Consider the following 27,198-nt stretch of genomic DNA (forward strand, 5'->3'; position numbering starts at 1 on the left):
TATTTAGAAATTTAAATTTCACGAATGTGTCAGTTGAAGAGTATCAATTTATCTTGTTAGATCATATGCATAACTCAACTGTAATTAAGCATCGCGGACCAAAATAAAACAAAACAAAAAGACAAAAAAAAATTCGCGCAGTTTTATTTAATCAAATTATTTTGTATTTTTTTGACTGGATTCTTTGTTGAGTAAACTTTTTATTCTGGTAATTGATATTCAAAAGTTGAAGAAAAATTCAAATTAATGTTAGTAGCATCTCAATTGTTTGACTATTAAAAAATCATATACATTTTACAAATAAAGCATGCATTCTATTGTATATTTTTCTCTGTGTCTGTTCCTAGTGATTATTTTATATCTCAAACCCAGTATTGTGTTGGTATTGAAACACGAAAAAATTCGGATTGCATCCTTCTTTGGCTTTTGAAATAAACAAATTGTTACTCTTCGCTTATATTTAGCAAATTGTCCTTTTCTACTTGTTGCACTCTTATTTGAAGTTTTCGCGTGCGTCATTGGACGTGCTATATTCAATTTTCAATCATCGTTCCAGCAACATGGACTGCCATTCCATCCACAACAAATCGTCACCAACTGTATGATAGTTTGTTGGAAATACCAAGAGACCCTTGTCAACAAAACTCACTTTCGCGGCATTTTCCGCTTTCTAGCTACACCTGGTGAAACGTCGAGGTAGAACAATTTGCGGAAATTTAAAAAGGACAACCACATCTTTCATGAGGAATGTTACTCATGTATTGAAGTGATTTAATTTGACAGTGATATACGAATGACTGGGAAACTTTACGTGAGTGCTGACGCCACTCTTAAATCTTCAAAGAGTACTGACAAGTTATTGAAAAAAAAAACAACAACCAGCTGCATACAGGCGGCATGTGCAGGAATCATTAAACTGGCTGATTATAGAGAAAAATCCGAGGATAGGGCAAGCGTCGCAGGAACATACCGGTAATGTTGGGAAAAACCTATTTTAATTGTCACATACTCAATAATTTTTACAAATTAGATGCCAGACACACGACATAACTCATGCTATGGGTAGGGTCGAAATTGAAAGGATAATCAGCGGATTAGGCTGTATTTATTTTATCTAATCAGCATGGAATAAAGAGACGAAGAACTCACCTCGGAGAACTCAGTATGTGCCAGCTGACATCAAGGTATCAGTATCTTTCTGGGCGTACGCCTTACATTGCTGACTTCGAACAACAGAGCTAATATGTCAAGAAATAAGTGCTCTTGCTTAAAATCTGGCTCAATATCATTTACGCTTGATATGAGTGATCTAACATCAGTCTTGTTGAGAAACAAGATGGATAAGAAGTCTTCTTTAGGTGATACAGCTGAAGAGAAAATGAACAAAGGCGAAAGGAGATAACTCATCCAGAATTTTACCCGTCAATCCTCAAAAATGGTAATTTTTATCATCAGACACTGAATAACACATACCAGTTGTTGTTAAACGGCACATGTCAGTTAACTTATCTCATCTTATTTTAATTGGTCTCCGAGCTGTATACCTGTTTAGCATTTGAATAGCAGGTTGGCTGCGAGACCTCCCCAAAATGACCCGAGTTACTGAACCATTCAAACATTTTAGTGAAACAAGTGATGAAATGCGTGAGACTAAAACATTTAAATTTCGGGTAGGATTTAATGACATACACTGCTTTAGTAATCGGAGGCCATATTCACGAAGCCGTCCGAAGTTATAAGTCGTATGCTGTCGTACACGACCTCCCAGATGCTTTTAATTGGGGGGACTGGGGAGGAGTGGGTCAGCTTGGTTGGTTTCAGTCAAAAGTATCCGTTTAAAATTTACCAAAACGTTTCTGAAACTTCGATAGGAAATTTTGTCCATTTATCCGAAAATCAGGTCTCGTTTAAAGTTGATCAGACCTTCAAAACAGCTGCCTTTTTGTTGAGGAATGGCCATAAAGAATAAGAAAACAAAAACGGAGCGGAACCTTCCAATCGGAAAAGCGGGAGTAGCTTGTCAGAAACTCCGTTAATTTCAAGGTGGAATTTCAGTGACACTAAAGAGACAGTTTTTGGGTAGTTTACCTTCTGTTGGGCAAAGAAAAAAGACAAAACAATAATTGCTGACAGTCTGTATCTTGATGGGAAATATTTTGAGCAGACCACCTGCTATGGTTACAATGAATTGCTCCACGGTCATGCACTCAACCTGCTGCATGGGAAAAACACCTTTTCTAAAACAATTGCTTGGAATGAACCAAGCAGATTATTTTAGCTGTCCTTTGCACGAAACAGCAACGAGAAACAAATACGAGAGTTTTGGCTGTTTTGGTATGACGGATAACGAGAACCTGGGAGGGGAATTTTTCATATCAAGCAAACTTTAATGAAATAGGCTTGATCGGGATCCTAACCAGTGACCTTGAAATACCAAGGCACTGCTCTAGCAACTGAGCCAACTAGGAGCTGGCTATTTTTGGTAGTCAGTAATATACCCATGGAAAACGAATAACATAAAAATTAAATCCAATGTCATATCTTTCGTTATTTTGTCTCAATTTAAATTAAAAAATAAAAAATAAATAAAGAATAAAAAATAAAAAATCCGTGCACGTTGCAAGAAATTCTGCCCAGTTTAACAGCCCCTTTCGTGATGGGGGTAAGTTGCTTACTTTTAAAAATTTAAGATTTTGTAGGCCAGATATTGAAAATGCAAGATCTCCCCTACAAAGAGAACTCTTGCCAAATCTTGAAAATTCAATATGCCAAATATTAAAAATTGGATATTTGGCATGTCAAACATTGAAAAATTAATATTTGACGTCAGTGCAAATATTGCAAAATGTTGAAAATTCAAGATTTGGTTGTTCTTTGTGACACGCTCTGCAAGTGGTGGTCTTCGTCAGAGTACAGTGTATTATTTAATTTGAATTTTTCGACATGGATAACAAAAACTCAGACCTCTCAGTGTTCCATCTTGCTTCAGTTGTGACAATTTCACCAACGCAAAAAACGCAGTGAAAGCTAAGCAAGCGTTAACCATCTCTAAATTATAGACCGCATGTAGTCACGATTGACACACTCGCGACTTCTGCTATGTTGCGAAAAGTTGAATTTTCAATATTTGGCAACTCACCCTTGACGTCCGGTGGTCAAATCTTGAAAGTTCAAAATTTGGCTGCCAAATGTATTTTCACTCATCACTGATAACTCCCCTTCTTTTTAGACTCGCAATAAAGATCTGAGTCAAGATAAGTTGTAAGGTGTGCTTAAACTGGGTCCGCCAACACGGTAAGTCAGTTACCCTTTGTGAGTTATCATGGTAAGTTAGCAATGGGGTGAATTGCCAAATTTTGCCGGAAGATTTGGGATGCCAAATATTAAAAATTCAAGATCTGGTTGTGCAAAATATTGAAAATTTAACATTTAGAAGTTCTTTCTAACACGTTAAATCACGGTTTGTTCTAACACGCATCTATTTGTAGCGGGTTTGGAGGAATTGATAGGACATTATATTTAACCATCGTACGTTTAACATCAAATGTCAATGTAAGTGTTTCTCCTATTCTTAAATCTCTTCATTTTTAATTTGACTCCTTATTCTATGTGTTTATAAATTAACGATGGTGTTGTTGATGCCATATACATAGGGCATTTCAGTTAGATTTGGTTTGGCCTCGTTTAAATGCCTGGTAGCTTTAATTGCCTCTCTTGTTGAGATTTATCCAATGACTGAGACAAGCATCAGCGCATGGACTGTACGGTTAGTTTTATTCTCATAGTTGTTGTGATGCCGGGCTCGGCTGTTAGTTTTTGTTGCAAGATGTTGTGTTTCTTGGCACGGCTATTTGTCTTTTGGTTCTTACTTAATCTTTGTTAATCTAATTTTTGTATTACAGTTTAATTATGCAACGTGTAATAGAAGGCTGGGAGTTTTGGTAATGTGGTTGTAAATGTTTCGCCACAATTTACATCATTGTGCCCCTTGTATTACGGGAGCTCAAACAGGGGCTCGAAGAATTCGTCCTTTTGTTTACGCCAATGCATTAACTGTGTTTCAAATGTACCATTAAATGAACAGGGGCAATGCTTGATTCAGGGACTTCTGTTAGCCAATCTGAGTTAAGAATATTCTCTGTTATGTTGAAGGTAATGCTCAGGCAAATCTTGAATTTTCAAACTTGAACTTTCAAATCTTGAATTTTCTAGATTAATTTGGCAGGCCAAATCAGGCTTGAATTTTCAAGACTTGGCAACTCACCATGTAAAGCTCACTGACTTAACTCTCAATCTTTTTAGTACCGCTTGAACTAGTATATATTTTTGAATGGTCATGAATATATTAGCACCCAAATGTTTTCCTTTGATCTTACTCGTAGAAATACGGTCGGCTGAAGAATTTTCCCAGTTATAACACCAGCCCTCAGAATGTCTTTAAAATTGTAAAATGTGAATCATTTCGTGTTCCTTTAGTTTAGGTCATGAGCGACAATTATTGATTGCGTCAGGTGTTCAAATTAAAGGTGTACTTTCTAAACAATATTTTCTGACTCTTCTTCAGCCGTCTCTGTGGTTTTCTCTGGTAATCCTCTGTGTTAAATTTAAGTTACCACCGGTGCTTCGTCGGTGCTGAAACGGTTTAGAAGATATGAAGCGACAGGCTATTGATGTTAAATACTTGTAACGGCCCTTTTGACGGAATGCTAGTCGAAAGCAGTGTTTACCAGTGTTTATTTAGCGAGTACCTATTGATGCAACTAGGTGGAGAGAGACAACGCAGACAGACCGGTCATGAACAGAGACCAAGTGTTCTTCAATCATCTAAGAAACGTATGTTAATTGCAGCTTCCACAGACATTCAAATCAGACTAAAAATGTTTGCTCATTGTTGAAATAGGTGGGATACACTTTCAAAATGTAGTATTTTTTATCGGTGTAAGTTTAGTTAACTTAATAATGTGATCAATAGAGCATTTTTTTTTCTAATTATAAAAATAAGAAATTTAGGTATCTTACATGAATGAGGAACACATAAAAATAAAATCATGATCAAGATATTCGGCGAAAATGGATTTACTTCCATAAAGTGACAAAACAGCTGCAATCAACGACAAATAAAAACGAATTAGCTCTTTTCAATGTAAATTTTACCTTGCGTTTTGTTGATTTGTGTCGTGAAAGTATGATACATTTAGAATGGATTTGCTTTAGATTATTTGTTTTATCATGCACCTGTTTTGTACATGTCAGCATGGAGGTGAGTGCCATTTACCTGCCTTCAATTTATAAATTTTTTTATGAAAAATGGCCTTTACTTAAGCTGCACGATTGTCCGTCATGTTACAAAATGGATCCTGTAAATAGAACTTTCAGGTGAATCGATGTGATCAATGGTTTAATTTTAAATGAAAAGTGAAGAGGCACATATTTCAAAGTTTTAAACTACAGATAAGGTAAATGAGAGTTACCGTCACATAGAAACTGAACAGTTCAAACCTCTCAAGAATAAGGAACACTGCATCATCAACATCATTAGCACTTTCGATTATGCTCCAAGGTGTGTTGCTGAGGTCATGCAAGAATGCTTCTTTGTTGTAGTTTTTAAAACAACGATACTCGAGCAACTTTGGTTGAAATTTCTTCACACCTCCCTTGATAGTACAGAACACAATGCTATGATCACTGATGCTTGACTGCAGAAAATCGGGCTGCACGATCCTGTGAGTGTTGTTAGCGAATATCAAATCTATCGTGGTGCTAGAATTCTCAGTGACCCGAGTAGGTTTACAAATAATCTGAGAAAGACTGTGTTGTAATGCAAATTCATCAAGTTTGCGGTGTAACTGATTCTTGGTGGAATAAACATCATTAAAGTCACCCGCCAAAACAATATCGGAGTTTTCAGTGTCGATGTTGTTTAGCGAATCAGCTAGATTTGAAATAAAACCATCGATGTTCTCGTCATCAGGTCTGTAAGAACAGCACAGGATCATTCGTTTGCACTTAGGTCTCCTGATTTCCACCCACAGGCATTCAAAGTTATCCTTCATGCATGAGATCAGAAATAACGACAAAGGGAATTCCGTCACGGACGAAGATTATGACTCCTCCACCACAACTTTTGGTCAATCTGTGTCTATCCTTACGCACAAGCAAGTACCCTGGTATCGTGATCTCACTGTCCATAATATTCGGAACTAGCCAGGTTTCAGAAAGAGTCAAGATGTCAAGGGAGTGTTTGTGGACGAGTTCATTTACATGATCGAGTTTGTTCACCAAACGATTAATGTCAGAGAAACATGCAGACTCTTTTATCGATCTTACCCTTTTTACTCTTTATTTTTAGATAGCTATGTTTGTAATTTCTTTTTTTGTATTCTTACGTTAGATTTATGCAGGGCCTCACTGAAAACCACATTTTGTGACGTGAGGTCCCTGTTGAAAGATCTTATTTATTATTATTATTAGTTATTATTGTTATTATTATTATTATTATTATTATTATTATTATTATTATTATTACTATTATTATTATTTGTTGGGCTAGATGAGAATAAATGTTAAAGCAAACAAAAACTCGTTCATGGAAATCTATAAATTCAGCAGCTCGTATAAACTCCTTTTCAAAAATTTACTCTTGAGAGTCGATGTCTGGAAACAAATGAGCGGACGGAATGCTCCTTCAAGATCATTTTCCAGTTTTCCAACCCTCCAAAGTTCTTTCCGCTGGTTATCCGTTCGGAAAGCCGTAATCATCTGGATTTAGTTTTAGAAAATCTACTTCTTTATTTAAACAATAGAAACAACATAAACACCAAACCCTTACCTTCATCTCTTTTAGTGCCATTTTCCGTCGCACAAAAGTTACCATTGCGTCAAATGTAATTTTAATCGAGCCCCTCTCCGAAGACTAAAAATTGCGATGATCAGCTCAAAAATGTACAGACAATAAGCAATTACTTTACTTTGAGCGCTGAATGGCCCATTTTTCTTTGTCTATCAGAGCGGGGGTTCAATTGTCATCTGTGCGTGTATCACGCAGGTGGAATACAGCAGTATGAATTAGGCACAAATTAAAAGTCCGATAGACTACTGAAGGACTTAAACAACGCACGATTTACATTTCCATTTGTCTAGTAATGTATCATAGGCGCGTATGATAAATATCAGTTTTACTGAATCGCTTGATTGAAAAGTTGTGATAATAACCAGTTTAGCATATTATAATTTGTGCGTATTATTCGGAATTGAGCTGTCAATTCAAAAGAAATTTTATTTGGAAAGCGAGCCGTTAACATGACAACGGAATTGTTTGAAGAGAATTAGCAAAATGCCTTTTTACTGCTAAATATTGTGATATCGTGAAAACAAAATAGTCATTTTTCAACCACGCGTTGTAAATTTCGCACCCCTACAGGTGGATGCCTGCGAAACGGAGAGCGGGCAATGAGGATTTCTGATTGCAAAAGGACTTCTACTGCGCATTGAAAGAATTTCGTTGGTGTACATTTTTGGGAGCTAGGTAAGGTAATGTGTGATTGAAAGACAAAACATTGAAATTCATAGTAAGAGGGCATTGACATTGATGTTTGAAAAAAATTCGGAGCGTGTGCCGATGTCTTTTAGATATCCCGTTTTTCTGAAAATGGCTTTTGTATATAACTTCAGGGACTATAGCCCTCTCGTAGTGGTATGTATTCTTACTTATTCAAAGCATGTTTGTAAAATATCATGGCGTGATATGACCAGTTTATACGGCTTTCAATTTAACTGATTCAAAGTGGACGGAAGACGTAAAATATACCGCCGTATTTTTTTTGGTAAGTTTTTCGTTACATTTTTCTCGGCTAAAAATGCCTTACTCGTTTGTTTGAAGTTAATTTCATTTTAAAGGAGAAAAAATTCCCGGAAATCCATATGGTTTTGCTTCAATTTGACCATATACATTAACTCGCCCGCATTGTCTCTCTCTACTGTCGTGCGCTGTCAGCCTGTTTTAAAGCCGCTCGCTAAAATCTTCGTTCGATTTATTGGGGGTACACTTTTCACAGTCTGTTGCGCTTCCAGATAGTTTGAACAATTCTGAGCGCTCGTTAAATCGGGTTCTTTAAGTTCATAAATTATTCTTTGGAAAAACGACGCGACAATGTTATGAGGGTCTCGAAGTAAAAGGATAGAAATAGCTGAATGTGGTCAGTGTGAGGCATTGACTATGAGTTGTCCGCTTTTCAACGTGTTGTGATGCCTACCTCTACTGCTTAGCTGTTGTCAAATCAGGTCATGATCGATTGCATTTTTCTATTTTTGCTCTTGAATAATGTGCTGTTTATCTGATTGGAACATTCATAATGTTTCCTTACTGCACGCGAAGTGCCTCGCTCAAAACTGCACAAACTACTATTCTCATATCCCATTTGTAAGGTTTTCTGTTCTCTCACTCTTTTCAACACTCTGGTTGCAATCCATAAAGACGAAGAACGTTTACTAATTTAAACTTTGGGCGGTTATTCTCAATGGCGGTCTAACTGAAATTGGTTCCCCCTACCCCGTGAAATGGGATGTTATAAGAATCAATTGAATGATCCTCGCTAAAATATTAAAGTGACAACCTTTATGGTGCATTCTCTGTAACGACTGGAGCTAAAATTGGACGCTTAGTATGTCAGAGACTAAAGCGATCAATGTCCGTGTACAATGATCCTTTAAGAGGGCGGTTAACTTATGCGTTGTTTACACAACCGGTGAAATTATACAAAAATGAAAAAAATGCATCGTTTGACCGATCAGCCGGAATCTGAACAAGTTATTATTGCCGTGAGCGAAATTAATTTTTTCATATATGTTCTGAGTCTAACGTATGTTCAAAAGTGACAAAAGGTGTTCAAAATCATTTGAAAGACCTTTGTTAAATCGGTCTGAATCGATAAAACTTAGCTTTGTCTTGGAAGCGACGGGACTGGGAACAAATTCGTCGTTCTCACACAATGCTTTTCGCGCGTAATTTCGAACTTCTAGAAATGCTGTGAGGAAACTCTATGTTATCTTCAAATGCAATCACGATCAATCATGTCTACAATGGTTTTAGCTAAAGGAAAAGTAGAAAAGAATGCAAAAGGGAATAGTCCTAACGATAAGAAAGGATAACCAAGCAACATTTCGCAGTCTCACTTCAGCGATCGTCGTCCTTGGCTCCACAACACAGCTAAACATCGTCGAAATCAACAAAATCAAAAACTTTTGAATAATCCATCGACTGTCGCCATTCAGGATCATTTGGAATCACCATTTTGTTTACAGATGGATCGATACATAGGTAAAATGCTAAGATGACTAAAGAGTAGAATAACCGGCCTTTTTTATTTTGCTTGCCATTAAAGTAGAATGTTTTTTTTATGTATTTGAATACCGATGTTAAGCCTTGGGGGAGGGGGTGGGGGAGGACGAGCATTGGTGGGACATTTAAGAGATTTAATGAGTTTGTGGTGCGCTAATGGCTGGTCAAAAAGAGTCAATAGATGCCATTAACAATTAGTTCGAAAGTCCATAAAAAATAGACGGAAGTCCCCACTGCAGGCAGATCACCGCCCCTCCCCCCCTGCCTATGTCTGGCCTCCTCTTTTCTGTGGATGATTGGTGCATTTTATTTGCATATCAAAGGTGTGACAAAGTTGCACTAGAACAGGCACCAGAACATGACGGAGGTGATTAAGGTGGCTGGCACTGGTTTCCGGCACTTATAATTTGACAGATCAATGCCACTACTCTTTATCAGTTGATGCAACAATGATGGTATCAAACAAATGCCTAATCATTGATGAGCAAGTATGGTTGTTTTCACCACCAAAATTGTAGATCTCAAAAACGGTAAATGAGGGACACAAAGCTTGAGTGTTGTTGGGGTTTATGGTTTAAGGAATGTTTATACAGACCAGGTTAGCTCGTCATAAAGGCCCCAGGGATTCAATAGAATATGGTAACTCTGATTACTTTTATATATCTTGGCCTTATTTATAGCTGTAACAAACACTGCATTATGTATGTCTGGTTATTATCTCCAGGTATCGTTGAAAAGCTGTTATGGAAGGTGGTGAAGCTCCACCCCCTCCCCCACCTGCCCCAGAAGCCCCACCTGCCCCACCACCTGCACCTCCTGCATCAGAGCCAGCACCCACTCCTGCTGAGAGAGCTGTCACTCCAGAACCTGAACGCCCATCAGAGCCTCCACCACCATTGAAAGCCAAGGATGAGAAGAAGGAGGCCCCTGAACCACCAGCTGGTGAGGCAGCAGAGAAGTGAGTGCTCTAGATTAGACAAAAGAAATACAGTGGAACCTCGATTTAACGAACCTCTGTATGACATAGTCCCTGGTATAATGAACGATATTCTCCAGCCGGCATTTCAATTTATATAAAACAGAACTTCGATATAACAAACCCTCAATATAATGAACCAAATTATTTCCCTAGCCCCACTGCTTTGTTAAATCAAGGTTCCATTGTCCACTGTAAAGGACATGAAGCGACAGACAGAAACGAGGGGTTTATGGGAAGGTTACACTAGCGAATCTTTCATACACCTTTTTTCATGGGAGAAAAAATTGACACAAAGTTGCATGAAACAGTTAATTTAACATATGACCTGCTCTGCTCTTTCAGCTCAAATATAATAAAAATAATAATCTTTATTTCTATAGCGCTATTTCTACTAGTTAACCAATAGCGCTTAACAAAACTACTACAGTCAAACCTCTCCTTAAGGACACCTCTATAACACGGACACCTCTCTATTACGGACAGTTCACTTGGTCCCTGAGAGACTGAAATCCATATAAAGCCCACCTCTCTAAAACAGACACCTCTATAATACGGACACTTATTCCTGTCCCCTTGGTGTCCGTAATAAAGAGGTTCGACTGTAACTAAATAGTATTAATAATACTCACTAACATAAAAACATATGCAGAGTGAAAACATTTAAAAGCAATGACTGAGTAAAAAGGTCTTAACTCTGGTTTTAAAAGAACTTGAGCAAGCTGTAGTTCAATATCAACATGTATACTCTTCTCACTGTCCTCCATATATTTCTTTTGCTACTATAGTTGGGAGATTTTGTCTAAAAATCAAGGCATTTCATCTTTGATGATTATTTCCTCAATTCTCTTGACTTAATGTTCAATCAAGCAGCAACATTGTAAGGAAAAATTAAATGTTGACCACCACTGGGGCTTAAAGGGTTAATAAAAATGTTGCTTATTTTCAGACCACCTGAAAAACAATCTGGCACTGGAGATTTGTTGGCAAAAAGCGAAGCCAGGAAAAAACTGCCTGATAAAAATCTTGATTTCCAGGTTTGTATTTATTTACAATCACTGTGTAAAATTTATATTACAATTTAATGTCCCTCTCTTGAATGATCTCGGAGGGGTGGGGTGGGGGGTGAGGAGGTACTCTCTTAAGATTTCTGATGTTCCTTCAACATGATGCTCTTCAGTAGCTTAAAATTATTTTTTGAACAAAAATTGCTTCAATTAAAAGCCTAATATGGCTCACACTTATGCAGTTTAAAAAAAGAAATAATTTGCATTTGCTTTTGATTTGCTTTAGCCTCAGCCTATAAATACATGTAGCAATAAGAGCAACTGGAACATTCCTCCCTCTACCAATAATTATTGGACCTAACACCAAAATAATGTGATTATATAGTCATTTGTTACTTGCTTGCACAATTGTGTTCCCATCAATAGTTGATATTACTTGTGTGTATTTTCTGTGAGTTTTAATAATGGGTGAGTTATGGTTGGTTTATTAAAGAACTGATATTGATTTGATTGAGGTGGAAACAACAGTTCATTTTCTAGCTAATTATTTGGTGCTTATAATAATTATTTGTAAACAATATATTTCTCTTGTAAGAATGAATGATTTTTACTTCACTTAGGGCTTCCAGGATAATTTAATTTTTCTACTCCCTTTTATCTCTTAAACTGAGTGCCAATTTAATAATATTTTACCCAGCACATTAAGTCACAATAATTCCATTATGTTACCATGTACTCCATGTGCTACCCTCAACAAGAAGGACTTTTAACAAGTCCGTATCCAGGGGACAAACTTGATGACTAATATGTCCAACACTTGTTTTGAACAGGAATAGGGGTCGATCTGTTTAAGTCCCCTAGCTTAAAACTGCATACATGTAGCTCAGTATGTTAAAGTTTGAAAGACAAGGCCATTACAGCGGCAGCTTAAATTGTCAGCTTCCAGGAGTCGTATTAAGCTTTCTGTTTCTGCCCTTTGTTTTTGTGCATTGTTTAGGTAAGAGTAAGAATAATTGAGGGCCGTCAGCTAGCAGGTGCCAACATCAGTCCAGTGGTCCGTGTCACCATAGACAACCAGACTCGGCAAACTAAGGTCGTCAAGTCAACCAACAAACCATTCTATGATGAGGTAAGTGAAACATGATGGCAGCACATGCAGTAGCACATTTTCTATTTTAAAATAAAACACAGAAGCAAAACCTCTTTCATTTTATATTTAAGAAGTTGAAAATGGCAAGTTAACACTTGTTTCTGTATATTAAACTGGCTGTTCCTTGCTTTACTGCTGCCTCATATATTTAAATGGGTTTTCTGTTCTTGTGTATATTTGTGACAAGAAGGAATACTACATTGTGTAAACAACATAAGGTGTCCATAATTTAGGTCTGAGTGTTAGATAATTTTACATAGAAGTTAACCAAAATGCTGTGCTCTTTTATATACAAAGTCATGTATGGTGTAAGAAGAAGGTCTTAATTTGCATAAGGGACCAAAATTACATTTTAATTAAATGACTTTCATCCCTATTTGGTTCTCTAACTCTAAAGATACCAAATGAATGTTATTTTCAGGCCAAAATAGCAAAAAACCTAGAACCTATTGTTAACCATAACAACATCAGAAGCCCTACCCGTAATCTCCTTTAGGTGAAGTCCTCTGGAGACTGGAGTTGTATTAAAACTGATGTAACTAATAATTACTTGTTAGTGATACACTTTTTGTCTTTTCAGGTGTTTTTCTTCAATTTTAATGTCACACCACAGAAACTATTTGATGCTCAGGCCTTATTTGAGGTACTGTCAGTAGTAAAATATTCCCTAAAAGGAAAATAATGGGTGTTCAAAGGTGACAAACACGACTGTATAGCCTGGCCACTGTTTGTGTTTGCAGTAAAACCTGTGTTAATTCAACCACAGTAGGGGCATCACATGAGGAGTGATTGATTAGGGTGTACAATTAAAAAAAAAATGAACAATTAAAAAAAAATGACTGTATGAGACGTCAGTTAGGGTAGAAGTACAGACTGAGGCAAATTGAGCACTTCGTGATGGGGTTTGTGGGGGTGGGGGTGTTGGGTGTGGGGATTTTGCAAAACATGGGGGTATTATAAAAACTGTTTCTTTAGGCAGGAAAGGAGTTGAGTTCCCCAGGCCGTTCTCCTAGATCTATCAGGAAAAGGGTTGGTGAATGGTTTTACAAAAAGTACAAGTCCCGCAAACTTTATTCACATCCCATGAACTTAAGAAGAAAGCCTAGGGCTCCTGAAATCAATGCTAGTCCCGCTATCTCACAAAGTCTGAAATTGACTGTCTACCACCCCGACTGAAGTGGGCTTATATTGTGTAGGGATTATAACATCACTTGAGAATGAATTGTTATTTTTCTTATCATTCTGGTGGGTCTGTAACCAGGGAGTTCATAAGGGTGGGGGGGGGGGGGGGATAGCCAGAAGTTTTTGGTGCCACTGATTTGTCGCTATTTATAATTATTATTTTGTAAAGGTATTCAATTCCAAGCGATTAAGGGCCAATGCCATGGTGGGAAGTTTTCAGGTGAGATGTTTAGACAAGAGACAATTCAATGTTATTTCGAAGTAAGCCCTCTCGATGAGTTTTTTTTTCTCTTAGGGCAAACTTCGACAATAAAATATGTTTCAAAAAAAATTTGTTCTTCCAAAATGTAGATACATGTAATTATATTTCATTTAAAACGAAGTTCTGCACAAAGGAACTCTCAATTATCAATCCAGTTGCAATGATACCATGGTATGCAATCTATATAAATTTGCATGAATTTGAAATATGTGTATGATGTAGAAGAAAAATGGGTAGAAAATGAAGACAGGCACAATGAAAGATGGTGACTGGTGCTTTTAATTAAATTGTACAGTCTACAACTGTAAGTGGCTAAATGTTAACTTGTCATCAATATAGCTTGCACTAAGCTTGTGAAATATTAATGTTCTATTTTTTATAATTCAATGAGACGTTTTTTCCTTACCTTGCAGTGTGATGTTGGATTTTTCTATGATGAACCTTGTAAGTCTGTAACTTGTTTGTGCACTCAGAACTAAGTTCTTGTATCATGTTCAATATTTGTAAACACAAATTTCACATTTCCAAGTGCATAAATTATTTTAATTTATTATATTAACCACAGTTACAAGCATCTAGGTTGCTTGTAACTAGATTGAGCTGGAATTTATAAATGTTGGCTTGTTGGGAAAGTAACAAACCCTAGAATTCGGTGGAAAGCCCATTGAGACAAGGCAGGACCTTAGTCAATGCCTGGGCAAGCAGGTATGGCACAGTGGTGAGAGCACTTGTCCCTTACCAATGTGGCCCAGGTTCAATTCCTAGTGATAGCACCATATACATGTGGCCCGACTTTTGTTGGTGGTTGTCGTCCTTGTGCTTTGAGGGTTTTTCTCCGATTCTCTAGTTTTCCTCTTTCCACAAAATCCAACACTTCAAAATTCTAACTCGATCTGGAACATATGGACACATTGAACGAGTTCCTAGAGAGCTCTTTGGTGCTTCATAGGTAAACAAATCACATTATTTTATGTTTTAAGCAACAAACTCAATCTACCCTGTACCCTGCCAGGGATGCCATGTCTGGGATTTAAGCCTTAATCGCTAAATTACCTGTCCAGTTATTTATTATTTATTAAAAAATATTATTGACTAACTATGCTTTCAATTGACTTTTAGCCCATGCTGTTTTAAGGAAATGGGTTTTATTGTCTGACCCTGAGGATAAAATGGCAGGAGCTAAGGTATTAATTGTTTCTGTATTTTTCACCATTAATTGTCTTGAGAATGATGTATTATTCAAAAATGACACAGGCAAACTCGGAAAAAGAAATTCTGAGTGCTTCTATCAGGAGTCGAACCTAAGCCTTCCGTTTACTAGTTCGGATGCTCTACCACTGAGCTACAGGAGACTCATGGGAGCTCTTAAACTAGGTTCATGGGACAAACATCCTGCATACTGCTAGGATTGGAATGTCAATGAGTGGCATATGCGCAATGAAAGGAAATGTGATGTAACATTTTTAAGCCTGGTGAACAAATAGTTGGCTTGTGTGTTGGCTTTGTTGTATAATGATATCCAGTGGTTGTTATTCATGTAAGTGTGATTGAATGTTTCCCCCTTTTCCAGGGCTACTTGAAGGTGACAGTTATGGTTCTTGGACCTGGTGATGAAGCACCAGTAAGTTATATTAATGTCATCTGCTTTCTTCGTGGAATAATTTTTCATCTGGTCTCATCTTAAAAAATAATATTACTAATAATTTACAATACTGTTTCTTAGAGCCTCTCCTAACCAAATTAAACCCACCAAATATTGTTTCACCCTTGGAGTATTTTGTTCTATTCATGAAGTTTAATTTTGTAACTGGAACCAGAATACATTATTACAGAAGTTTTGGAGAAACGTATGCATTTTGAAATAAAAACTGGCGAAATTAGTTAGGAACAACGCTTTGTCATCCTCGTGACAGCATCGTCATTCAAACAAAACGAAGTACAAAGCAGTGGATAAAACATTATTACATTAGTATATATTTTGTAACTGGAACCAGAATACATTATTACAGAAGTTTTGGAGAAACGTATGCATTTTGAAATAAAAACTAGCGAAATTAGTTAGGAACAACGCTTTGCCACCCTCGTGACAGCATCGTCATTTAAACAAAACGAAGTACAAAGCAGTGGATAAAACATTATATTGGAGCAACGCTTCCTGAAAGAATTCAAGGCCACATGCAAAAACTCTGGTGAATCTGAGCTAAAACAATGATAAGCGATCTGAAAAGTCAGTTGAAGTCACATTTATTTCAGATGCCTTCATAACCATAAGTGTTATCTTCCCACGATAAGGGAAAATTCTTCACTCAGAGTGCGAAGATGTGCTTTGAAAGTAGTTTCTGTGAACTCATTTTGTAGTGATGCTTAAGACCCTGGGTTAAGAGTTCCATCCCCAGATCAGGTCTAAACCCCCTTAAAACCCCTTACAATAATATATATCCTTGGGATCATACCCAGGATTTGCACAATATCAATACCGGTTTGAAAACTATACTGATCTTTTTTAGACTATATGACTTTTATCGACTGTTTTTTTAGACAGTGACTGTAAGTGCAGATCAAGATGACCTTGATGACATAGAAGAGTAAGTCACTTCAGCGCACAATTGAAAATTCATCGTTTGAAATAAATAGTTACTTTCCATCCAGGTACATGTATATCTTTAAAAAAGTATCACTGAACTGTTAGGAAAACCTAATGAATTTTTTTTGGGTGTGTAACCTTGTAATGGACTAGCAAACCATCTTTGGGGAGTGGTGATACACCAAGTTGCAGCTTCGTGACACAGAAACACGAGGCTGGATTCGCCAAGCCCTTCTAAGTTATGATGAATCCTGAGTATTATTTCTAAACAACAGGCTGTTGACGATTCAAGGAATAATAGGTGATTTTCACGATAAGGTTGTTTTACTACAACTACGACAATCCTTTTCGTTTTTCCTTTCTTTTGTAAATTTCGTAATCCCAGTGAGGTTTAGCTAACATTATTAAAAACTGCATCATTGTATAATGCAATTCGAGGGATTTGATTGGCTTAGCGGCCATGGTATATGAGCAATTATACCATGGCCGAGAAATGGCGACCATTAAATTGCCTTCTGATCGTTCTTGCACAGCGAAATCAGTAAGATCTAGCAATATTTCTCGGTTGTTTTTAATAATAAAATTATTCCACTTGCGCTTGTTGGATATGAGATGATTATAGCCAACTCGGCGCTACGCGCCTCGTTGGCTATCTATCATCTCATATCCAACGCGCGCTCTTGGAATAATTGTTAAATATCCTAATTTGCAAGAGAAACCAACAAACTGAAGGATTCTGGTAGTTGTAGTAAATGACATCATCATAAAAATGGCCTTCTGGGATACATGTTGACTAAGGGGACAGTGATGATTCTTGCCAGAGCTAGCAGTTGTGCATTTTGGCACTATGGGTATTAAAGAGAATATCTTTGACCTTGAACTGAACTACTTGATGACGACAGGCAAGTATGTCATGGGAAAATACGTTGCATGTTGATCTTACAAGTTCTTTGTCTAATATTGACAAATTAATTTGAGTGTTGTGTCTCGTGAATTCAAGGGTGACCTCAATGTTTTTTTTTGACAGTAATTTGATCCAACCTCCGGGAATGATGCTGAGACCAGCTGTTTTCTCTTTGAGAGTATTTAGAGCTGAAGATATTCCACAGAGTAAGTTTTTGCAGTTCATATTTTTCGAGTGCCAGTTAAAACTTGCGTGTCATTTTGCAAGAATCACACATATTATGATCAAGCAAAATCCAAAAAGAAAAAGAAAAAAAAAAAAAAAAAAAAAAAAAACACGCAGGACTACCGTGAAACAAAACGAAGTGGTCGGAGTACGACTTGAACCCTTGACCTCCGGATTACAATTACGGCGCTCTTACCACTAGGCCACGCCGCTTGCCTTGGAGGATGTTTAAAACACAAGTCCCGGTATAGCGACTAGCATCTGACGTCTTCTCACAATCACTACTTAAGGACGGTGCCTACTAATAAAGAAGTATTTTTGTTTGGTTTCTGACTATCTGGGCAAAGCAGATCTTAGCAAGGGTTATTGGAATCCAAAATTGGGAGTAACCACGCATGTTTTAGAGATAATTAAGCAACAATTGTTCTAAAAAGCCGTAAAATACAAAGCAATGTACGGCGTTTGTTTTCCAAATTGAAGCTTTATTATCTCTGAAAAACGCATGGTTACCCCCAGTTTTCATTTTGGATACTAAAAGCACTTGCTAAGTTCTGCCTTCCCCGCATAGTTTTAAACCGTGCAAAAATATCCCTGTATTAGTAGGCACCATCACCCATAGGAAACCCGAGTATCTCCAGATGTGCAGTAACAAAAGTTGGCACCGTCCTTAATTGTTTCGGCCATGAGAATAAAGGAAATGATCAAGGAAAAGATAAAACCTTGGAATTAATTATCGTAAGAATTGTATATAGTGTAAAGAACAGTGAGAAGAGTAGGCAAGGTAGATAGTAGAACTAAATGAGTTAAAACAAGCAAGATGCATTTGTAAATAAATAGCAGGCGGTGTAAGTGTTGACGTTACCATTTCTAGTCGCTTGTTTGTGTTCAATGAGTTGTTTGTCTTTAAGTGACCTGGCAGTCGTAGGATGTGATCTTGTACACTACCCCTCTTAGACAGACTATGTCTTTCGAGTTCAAACGACTTGGCACTTAAAATAAAATAAGTGTTATCGCCTGGATCAGGAACCAGTAATCTCAGGAAGATAGGTCGTGTTGTTGAACCGTCTCCGCTGTTAGCTAATAGGGAGCTTGAGCAACGACGACGGCGACGACAACGACAACGCCACAAAACAATAGGTTTAATGAGCAAAAAACAATCGCTCTGCACGTGCGTTTTACATTTTGGTTTATTTCTTCGCTGTCCTCTGCAAAACAACAACGTGAAATGACCAAATTCAAGATGTTTTTGGAGAACGTGAGTACAGGACGGTGAGTTTTTCATTTTCTTTCTTAACTTGAACGCCACTCCTACCAATTCGTTTTCTGGGTAGTTCGCCGTTTCTGTAGAAGTTGAGCGAGTTGAAATAATCGCGAAGTAGCACAATGAAATAAAATTATATTTTCAGGTGACGTTTTCGTTGCCGTTGACGTCGCTGCTGCTTAAGCTCCCTAATGTCTTGTCTTCATCAGGTGACGAGGTTGATTTGAAGAATATCATGACATGAAGCTTCTGCGTCCTAACAATTCATGTATGTATTGCTTCTTCTAGTGGACTCCGCTATTGGTGAGCATATGAAGAAAGCTTTGCTTGGTGGTCAGATGAAAGAGCTCGTGGATCCATATCTGCTTTTTGCATTTGCTGGCAAAGAGGTCAGGCTCAAAAAACAGACCTTTTCCTTTTTGGATTCCTGTTTTGGTCCATTCCCTAGCTAGCTTGTCAAAGTCATACGGAGATTTTCCCTCAGAATTTAACACGTTCTAATTTAACATGACATTATTATTTGAACTGTGTCTTGAAGTGTTGACCCAATGATCCTTGGGCTTCTCTGAGGAAGAGGGTTTTCTCTGGGTTCACACTTATTCAAGTATAAATTAATAAATAAATCAATAAATTGAATCACTTTATTTAAGTGCCACTCAATATTTAGCGCAGAGCACTTATTGGGGATTTTCGCCAGATCGAATTAGAATTTGGAAATGTTGGTTTTTTGAGGAGAGGGGAAAACCAGATTACCTGGAGAAAAACTCTTGGAGCAAGGAAGAGAACTAACAAAAAACTCAACCCACGTATGACGCCGAGTCCGGGAATCGAATCTGGGCCACATTGGTGAGAGGCGAGTGCTCTCACCACTGCACCGTGCATACTTTGTATTTTAGATATTTTTAGGTATATCTTTTTATTTTGAACGTCCTCTTTTGATACATTTTAGACTTTTAAAATTAATTATCACACAACGTTGTAATACATGAACAAATTTTAATGATTGCAATGGAGAACAATCTTGGCAGTGGAATTTATTTTCGTCCCTTTACTGTCCATTCACATAAGTTTTCCTTTCCCTTAAACCATGTTTTTTCTCATTCGTTCAATTCGCCTTTAGGGAAAGACAAACGTTCATGAAAACTGCGACCACCCTGAATTCAATCAGGAGCTACATGTACCATTTCAGGTAAAAATGTGTCATTGAAACGTCCCACTTTTTTCTATCGCATTTACCTTCTAAACAGGGGAACCCAACAGCTCATTTCGCTGGATATCTGTCCAGAAGGCCTTGATCACCTCAGAAATTTAGATTTAGTTGTAAAGAAAATTTCAGCCAAAATTTCGCGACGCTGGAAAACAAATTCCGTTAGTTTTCACAGGGACAGGTATGTCGAAAAACTGCGAAATAAAGTCAGATAACATTTTTGTTAAGCCAGCAACAGCTCGTATATTAGCTTAAATTCGGGAAATAAGATTGCGTTTCTTAAAACTTTCTGCAGCTTAAATTTTCGGCTAAAGCATCCGAGCGTATCAAACTATACTAAAGTATTAGCAAAGTCCGCAAAACGAGTTGGAAATACAGGAGACAACTTAAGTATTTTGCTTGCGTGTTTTTGTTTGGTGTTCCTGTCTAAATAACACGAGATCCTATTATCTGAAAACTGTGATGTGTGTTTTTCTTGGTTTTAGTTTCCTACCATGGCTGAAAAGTTAAAGCTGCAGTTATGGGACTGGTAAGTGAACTTACAATTAAATGGCTCTGGAAATAACTGACCTATACTTTTTTTAGATCGCTGTTTGTTGTTGGCCGTTAATTCCCTTAGGAAACGTTGCCTTAGATGTTTTATCCGCTGCTTTGCGCTTGGTTTTCTAGTAAAAACGGAAGCCCTGCCCATTATCATAGTTTTTTACTCCGAATGTACCGCCAAAAAGCGAGACGATTTCGGGGCAGCGTTTCCTTAACGAATTGAGAGCCGCATGCAAAACATCCGGCACATCTGAGCCGACCAGCTTTCTAGAATGTAGCTCCATTTTCCAATCCTCCTCAATCCTAATGAAAGTTGATTCACAACTGTGGGACCGTCTGTATCCCGTAAAGTATTCTATTTACTTAGCAGCTTTTGGTACATCTTGCCCCATTGGGGAGGACCGTTATTATTAGGACCGTTATAGTTACACATGCCATGTCTGTCGTCTGGTGCTGTTTATTATACTGTGCAAGGTTCTTATAACTGTTGGATTGTGGATGAAATCCTGAATTATGACCATTGAAATTAACAGATACTTAGGACCAGTTTGTTTTAGCGTTCTTTGTCTGTCAATATTTGCAAAGTTCACTGCTAGCTATAGTCTTACTTCACCTTTAAACTTAGACGCCCTTGGCAGTAGAAGACGTAAGACGTAGTTTGCCTTGTGATTTGTTTTTGCAGGGATAAACTGTCCGGCGATGATTGCATCGGCACTTATTATCTTCCCATAGCCGCCATATCCGGACAAGGGGAAGAAGGTAATGTTACAGCTGTATTGTATAAGTAGAGTGTTGTAACACCATAATGAAATTAGTTACTCAGGCCAATCACAACAGAAGCAAACAGTGCAATGAACCGATCAGGATTCGAAACAAACACATGCTTCCGGCTCCAAGCGCGGGAAAACACCGGCGAGCATGTCACGATTGGTTGTGGTTTTGTTTTCTCATAGACCCTTTGAATAAATGCCGCCCAAATTTGGATAACAATACTTTATACATCCTAAGCCTCACATTCATGTGAAAAATCCTTTTTCTGGAAACATAAACACGAGGTTTAGGATGTATCAAGTATTGTTATTTAAATTTGGGTGCCATTTATGCAAAGGCTCTATTGATTGAGCAAGTGGCGCGAAAGTTTTGCTAACCAATGGCAGAGCGTAATAAAGCAAAACCAAAGCAAACTGGAATGGCTTTTGACAGTCAGTTGAAAACCGCTCTAAAATATGAACGAGTCTCGATAAAGTGTCGTAAAACCCAAATCAAAGTTATTACTCCCGCCAATCACCGCATCCGTAAAGATCGCAATGAACTAATCAGAATTCAAGGCAAAATACATGTAACCTACAATAGGTTTTGCAATAGATTCAACTTTTAAGCAATGGTTTCGACAGTGTCCAAGGGAATTGTTTTTCCGTTCGAAAGGTTTGCCAAAGCCGGTGTTCAAAGACAATCTGAAAATATATTAAATTTAATATACTTACAAATCGTTCCTCTTTGGACGTTGTGCTTCTTAATGGCACAAGTTAGTTATTATTATAATTGTTGTTAACAAGAAATTGTTTTATTTTGCCCCTCACATCTTGAACTGACAGGCTACCTACCACGATTTGGACCTTGCTTCATCAATTTTTACGGATCCACAAGAGAGTACTCTGATCTTCCTGACGAGTATGAAGAACTTAATTTGGGTGTGGTAAGTGGTATAAAATACATGTGATCATCTACCAGAAATGTTTGGCTTTTTTACTCTTTTAGAAGGTTTACCAGTACCATATGACCAAAAAAGCGGCACAAAAACAAAACCGCTAGTAGGTTCTTGTAAATTTGTTGCTGTCATGATATGTGCTGTTACTAAGCGACCTCTAGCACAGGCACATGTACACGAATCGTCCATCAACAAGAACAGTAACATCAACAGTAACAACAAGAGCAACAACAACGACAACAACAACAACAGAACTCTGATAATTCGAGTTGAAATAAAGTGTATATTGTGTTAGAAACAGGAACATCACTATTCTCCACACATTTGTTACACTGTAAGGGTCTTATCTTATTCTTGGGAGAATTTGTTTGAGCCACAAGACATTTTCATCTTTGGTGATAATGTCCTTCGTTTTCAGGACCTACATATTAAGTAGTAATATGGGACACGTGAGGGCACGGCCAATCAGCTTGCAATATTTTTGCAATGGACCAATAAAAAACTAGAGCCAGTCCCAAACCACGCTTTTATCAATCACATGACCTCTTTTTCATAGCACGGTTTGGGACTGGCTCTTGTTTTTGATTGGTCCATTTAAAAAATACTGCACGCTGATTGCCTGTGCCCTTAAGTGGCCCATATTACTAGTTACATGTTCGATCAAGTAGCGATAATGTAAGGATGCATTTGAAGCTAAATATTTGGAAAAGAAGGAAATGTGTTGTTAATTTTATTCTTTGCAGGGGGAAGGCGTTGCATATCGTGGACGACTTCTGGTTGAACTTGAGACTAAACTGGACACACAGCCCACAAAACTGGTGGAAAATGTTCTCAGCGATGACATTATACGCATCCAGGTAAGTATATTTTGCAGTTTGTTACCAAAAAAAACATAACTATTACGAAGGTGTGCATAACGGCGCTCAATTCTCAGTTCTTTGTTTTGAGAGGCTCGTATAGGCTTCTACATAGCTACAGGATCCTTCATAATCTCACAGGACTCTTGAAGGCTCCTATGAAGCATCCTAGAGGATCAGAAAAGAAAGATCCTTCAAGATCTTCAAAGGTCCTTAAGGATCTTTCCTGAAATTGGGGTCTTGGAAGGATTATGCAAGATCGTTGCAACTCTTTGAGTTTTAAAAATGAAGAACTTTGAGGATCCCTCTTAAGATCTTACAAAATTCTTATACAGATCTTTAAAGATCCTTGACTGATTTTCACCCGAGACGCTTTTCAGACAAGTGCACATTTTCGTTGTAGTTTGAGACACCCAGCCCTTCACTATGTGGGGGTAATTAGAGAAATAAACAAATACATAAATCAATGAATGAACGAACAAACGAATTGGTGTTAAGTTGTTTTGTTGAGTTTTATCTCTAAGCATTAAAATGTCCCATAGCATGTATATAAAAATTGGACAAAAATGACCGGCCAGACCGGCAGTTACTTTATGGAGTGGGTCATTTTAAACCCATTGTTGCACAAAAAAATTTCACACCGAAAAAATGATGGAAAATGGTACCCGTTATTCTGAAGAAATTTGAACTTAGGACTACCATATAACCAGACCATCAAATCTGCGCATTCTCTTTGCAGACTACCTTGTCTGGCTTGCCAGTTCTGAAAAATGGAAAGCGCCTTAAGTAAATGTTACATTTTTCTTTTGACAGACTTACCTCCGTCGACGGAAATACAAGTTATTTGCTTGCTTCCTGGAGGCCACGATGGTGGCTTGCACTGATGGACCAGTAACATTTGAAATAAGTATAGGTAATGAAACCTAGAAGTGTGAAGAGTATTGCAGTACCGTCAAACGTCCTAATATAAAGACGTTTTTAGAGGCTTAGTTTTGGAGAGAAGTTGCGTTTCACAATTGGCTACGTTTGACAATAAAAACAACTCGAAACAGTAAACCAACGGCCTAAAACAGTTAGGCATATATTTGTTGTGGAGGGGGGGGGGGGGGGGGGGGGAGAGATTCGGAAGGTGTCTTGTCTTGGTGAACAAGCATTTTTTCATCAAGACAGCACATTCTGATCCCAGAGAGACTTAACGTTTATTTGTCTCATACGGTTATAGACCTTTTTTATAAATGGCAGCCGATAAAGTATTCTTTTATTTTCATGGAAGTTAGCCTTACTAGCCTCGTTAGCATGTCCAAAATTCAATAGGGTCTATTGTTACCAGTCACTAGCATCCGACTTGAATTTTGGAAATTGTATCAGTTCTCCTTTGCCATTCTTGACATGGCTTATCACCATTTTTTATGATTTTTACCCAAGTCATTAACTTGCTAATGTTGCGGCGTTTCGCTCTATTTGAATGCAATGCTTTACAATTACCTCTTCAAACTGAGTGGAGTAGCCGTAACAGCTCAATCTTGAATTCATGTTGCACGACGTTTCTCCTTTGAGATCAATTGGTATGGCAAGGTCCTTTTAACGCTGGTAGGGTACCGCCCCCAAGTATCCATTTTCGATCGTTTTCATTTGAAACAGAGATTTCTTTATCCGGTTAGGCCTCCCGTCCACACGTATATTAACAAAAATGATTGAAAACGCTCCCAAAACGGAATATTCATAATCATTGTCCAAAGTGGAGAATTTTTCAAGTGGAGATTTAAATGCTTACGTGTAGATGGCAAAAACGATTGATAACGGTGGTTTTCGTTGACGTGGGCTCCCTGTTAAAATATCTTATTTATTATTATTATAATAACAAGGGTAGAAGTCAACCGTATACATATGGGCAGCGAGAGAAACGAAAACGCCTACTCGTCGAGGAAATCGTGGGTTTTTCAAACACTCTCGAAAACTTTCACGTGTGGTTGAGGCCCAGATTTCATTTTCCATTTTGTTTTGTAGGCAACTATGGAAATCAGCTGGACGTATCCGTTCCCCCATCAGCATCTTCCACCTCGCCGACAAATGCCATATTTGACGGCTGCTATTATTACTTCCTGCCGTGGAATGATATCAAGCCCTGCTGCAATGTGGACAGCCACTGGGAGGACATTGCATTTAGGCTGGAACCACTAAACATCCTTTCAAGAATGTGTGAACAACTTGTAAGTATTGGTTGATTTTAAGGCCCCTTTACACATCCCCATTTTTTTCGTATTCAACGCTTGTCGCGTTCGAGCTCGCGATAAATATCGGAAGTGTAGGACAATTTGGGCGCGATTTGTCTCTGAAATATTACAGTCACTGTGGTTTCGAAAATGTTTGAAACTTCACGTAACTTCGGCGACAATTTTGGGGAAATCGCCGCAACTATAGCACCCGGGTCCAAAGTGCGCTGAAACCACCGCTGGTTTAAACTTGCGATTTCGATCGGTTGCTCGAGCGGATAACTCATTTTTGCATTCACTTTGAAAATCAGGGGCTCGGCTTTGTACTCCAGGTTCAACAACACTAACAATCTAGTTTACAGAAATACTACCTAAAAGTCCAATGTTTTAAATCTTGCGTGCTCTATGCCTGTATGTTAGTGTCACCAAACACGCGTTGTCTTATCTTAGGAAACCGACTTGGAGAATGTCCAACTGGCAATCACCCAAAACGACTCACTGCCTAGTATTGCTGTCCATATCATGAAAATGCTGGATAAACTGATAGAGGGTTGTAGGTAAGACGGAAGTAAACTGTAAGTTGAATGTTTTTATGTATTGCGTCAGAAGTACAGTGAGAGTAGTTTCGTTCACTGTGATTAACTCTGTCTAAAGCAGTGTGGCTTTTTTCCTTCGTTCCGTCATTCGTTCGTTAGTTTTATCCTTTGTGCCTTTCTTCCTTCTTGAGAGAGCTCAGTACGATTGAGTTCAGTTTCGAGAGTTGATTAAATGGTATTTATAGCTGAGCATTCCGAGTTTCATGTATTAACAAATCAAACACGAGGAAGAGTGTTTCCTCCGATTTCCAAACATCGAGAAGTAGGTTGGAAAAACGAGGCGCAGCCGAGTTATTTTTAACCAACTTTGAGGTGTTTGAAAATGAGTTGAAACACTCTTTCGAATTTTGATAGAGCTTCTGAAACCATTAATAATTCTTAGAGAAATTCAAAGAAAAAGTACATCAAATTTAATGCTAATTAAGATCACATTTCCAAACCTCGTTAACGGTAGTGATTTCGTTTGTTTTCTCTTCGTGAATTATTAATGATTTTGAGAAATCTATTTCTCAAATTCATTAATAATTCATCAAGAGAAAACAAAGAAAATCACTACCGTTACCGTGGTTTTCATATGTGATCCTAATGACCATAACATTTTGCCAGCTTTAGCCTTGAATTTCTCCTCGAAGTCGTTTAAAAAAACTCGGCTGCGCCTCGTTTTTTCAACCTACTTCTCCGTGTTTGGATATCTGATGAAACACTCTTCCTCGTGTTTCAAACTCGTTGATAATTCGTGAAGAAAAAAGAAGGACGGAAATCACTGCCTTTAAGCGGGTTCGGTTATATGATCAAATTGCCGTAAAATTTACTGAAATTTTGCTTTAATTTTATCCATAAATTATGAATAGTTTGAGAAGCAGAGGGAAATAAGTGGGTTAAAGTTGTGTTTTGTTTTTTAACTCCTTGCCTGGTGTTCAAATATCTGATGAAACGTTTGTCCTCGTTTTTGGCGTATCGCTAAAATAATTCTTGTCATAGAACACCTCTGCCTGAACTGACAGCAAAAACTCCGGGAGTGAACGATCTTGATTTCAAAATCAAGGAGACAAGACAAAGTGAGGTGGTAAGTATGCTCACTAATTTATGTTTATGTTATGGAGTTTCTTTTACCGAGTATGCCTGCGGCACTGACTTAAACATTCATCTAACAAAGAAAAAAACTTGAGAAGGATGACACAGGCAT

At 37.8% G+C, this 27,198-nt stretch overlaps 1 protein-coding gene across 3 annotated transcripts in view; it reads left to right on the forward strand.

Moving 5' to 3' along the window:
- Positions 1 to 7,381: 7,381 nt before the first annotated feature.
- LOC146465965 (myoferlin-like) overlaps positions 7,382 to 27,198 on the forward strand; it is a 65,835-nt gene continuing 46,018 nt past the window's right edge. The window contains exons 1-21 of one of the 3 annotated variants that reach the window (XM_085128338.1): positions 7,382 to 7,525; positions 10,062 to 10,295; positions 11,263 to 11,350; positions 12,318 to 12,449; positions 13,051 to 13,113; positions 13,822 to 13,872; positions 14,328 to 14,358; positions 15,034 to 15,098; positions 15,485 to 15,535; positions 16,453 to 16,499; positions 17,526 to 17,608; positions 19,177 to 19,277; positions 20,009 to 20,077; positions 20,581 to 20,624; positions 21,321 to 21,397; positions 22,234 to 22,334; positions 23,090 to 23,203; positions 24,017 to 24,116; positions 25,211 to 25,413; positions 25,867 to 25,973; positions 26,994 to 27,078. In XM_085128338.1, the coding sequence (XP_084984464.1) occupies positions 10,081 to 10,295; positions 11,263 to 11,350; positions 12,318 to 12,449; positions 13,051 to 13,113; positions 13,822 to 13,872; positions 14,328 to 14,358; positions 15,034 to 15,098; positions 15,485 to 15,535; positions 16,453 to 16,499; positions 17,526 to 17,608; positions 19,177 to 19,277; positions 20,009 to 20,077; positions 20,581 to 20,624; positions 21,321 to 21,397; positions 22,234 to 22,334; positions 23,090 to 23,203; positions 24,017 to 24,116; positions 25,211 to 25,413; positions 25,867 to 25,973; positions 26,994 to 27,078 (1,827 nt within the window). In that variant the 5' untranslated portion in view covers positions 7,382 to 7,525; positions 10,062 to 10,080. Of the gene's footprint in view, positions 7,526 to 9,034; positions 9,317 to 9,918; positions 10,296 to 11,262; positions 11,351 to 12,317; positions 12,450 to 13,050; positions 13,114 to 13,821; positions 13,873 to 14,327; positions 14,359 to 15,033; positions 15,099 to 15,484; positions 15,536 to 16,452; positions 16,500 to 17,525; positions 17,609 to 19,176; positions 19,278 to 20,008; positions 20,078 to 20,580; positions 20,625 to 21,320; positions 21,398 to 22,233; positions 22,335 to 23,089; positions 23,204 to 24,016; positions 24,117 to 25,210; positions 25,414 to 25,866; positions 25,974 to 26,993; positions 27,079 to 27,198 lie in introns of those variants that run through there. The other 2 variants (XM_085128339.1, XM_085128340.1) reach the window with 2 other exon arrangements.

Source organism: Pavona decussata, unplaced genomic scaffold (genome assembly GCF_977016875.1).
Source record: "Pavona decussata unplaced genomic scaffold, jaPavDecu1.1 SCAFFOLD_155, whole genome shotgun sequence".
In the NCBI taxonomy this organism is placed as follows: Eukaryota; Metazoa; Cnidaria; class Anthozoa; order Scleractinia; family Agariciidae; genus Pavona; species Pavona decussata.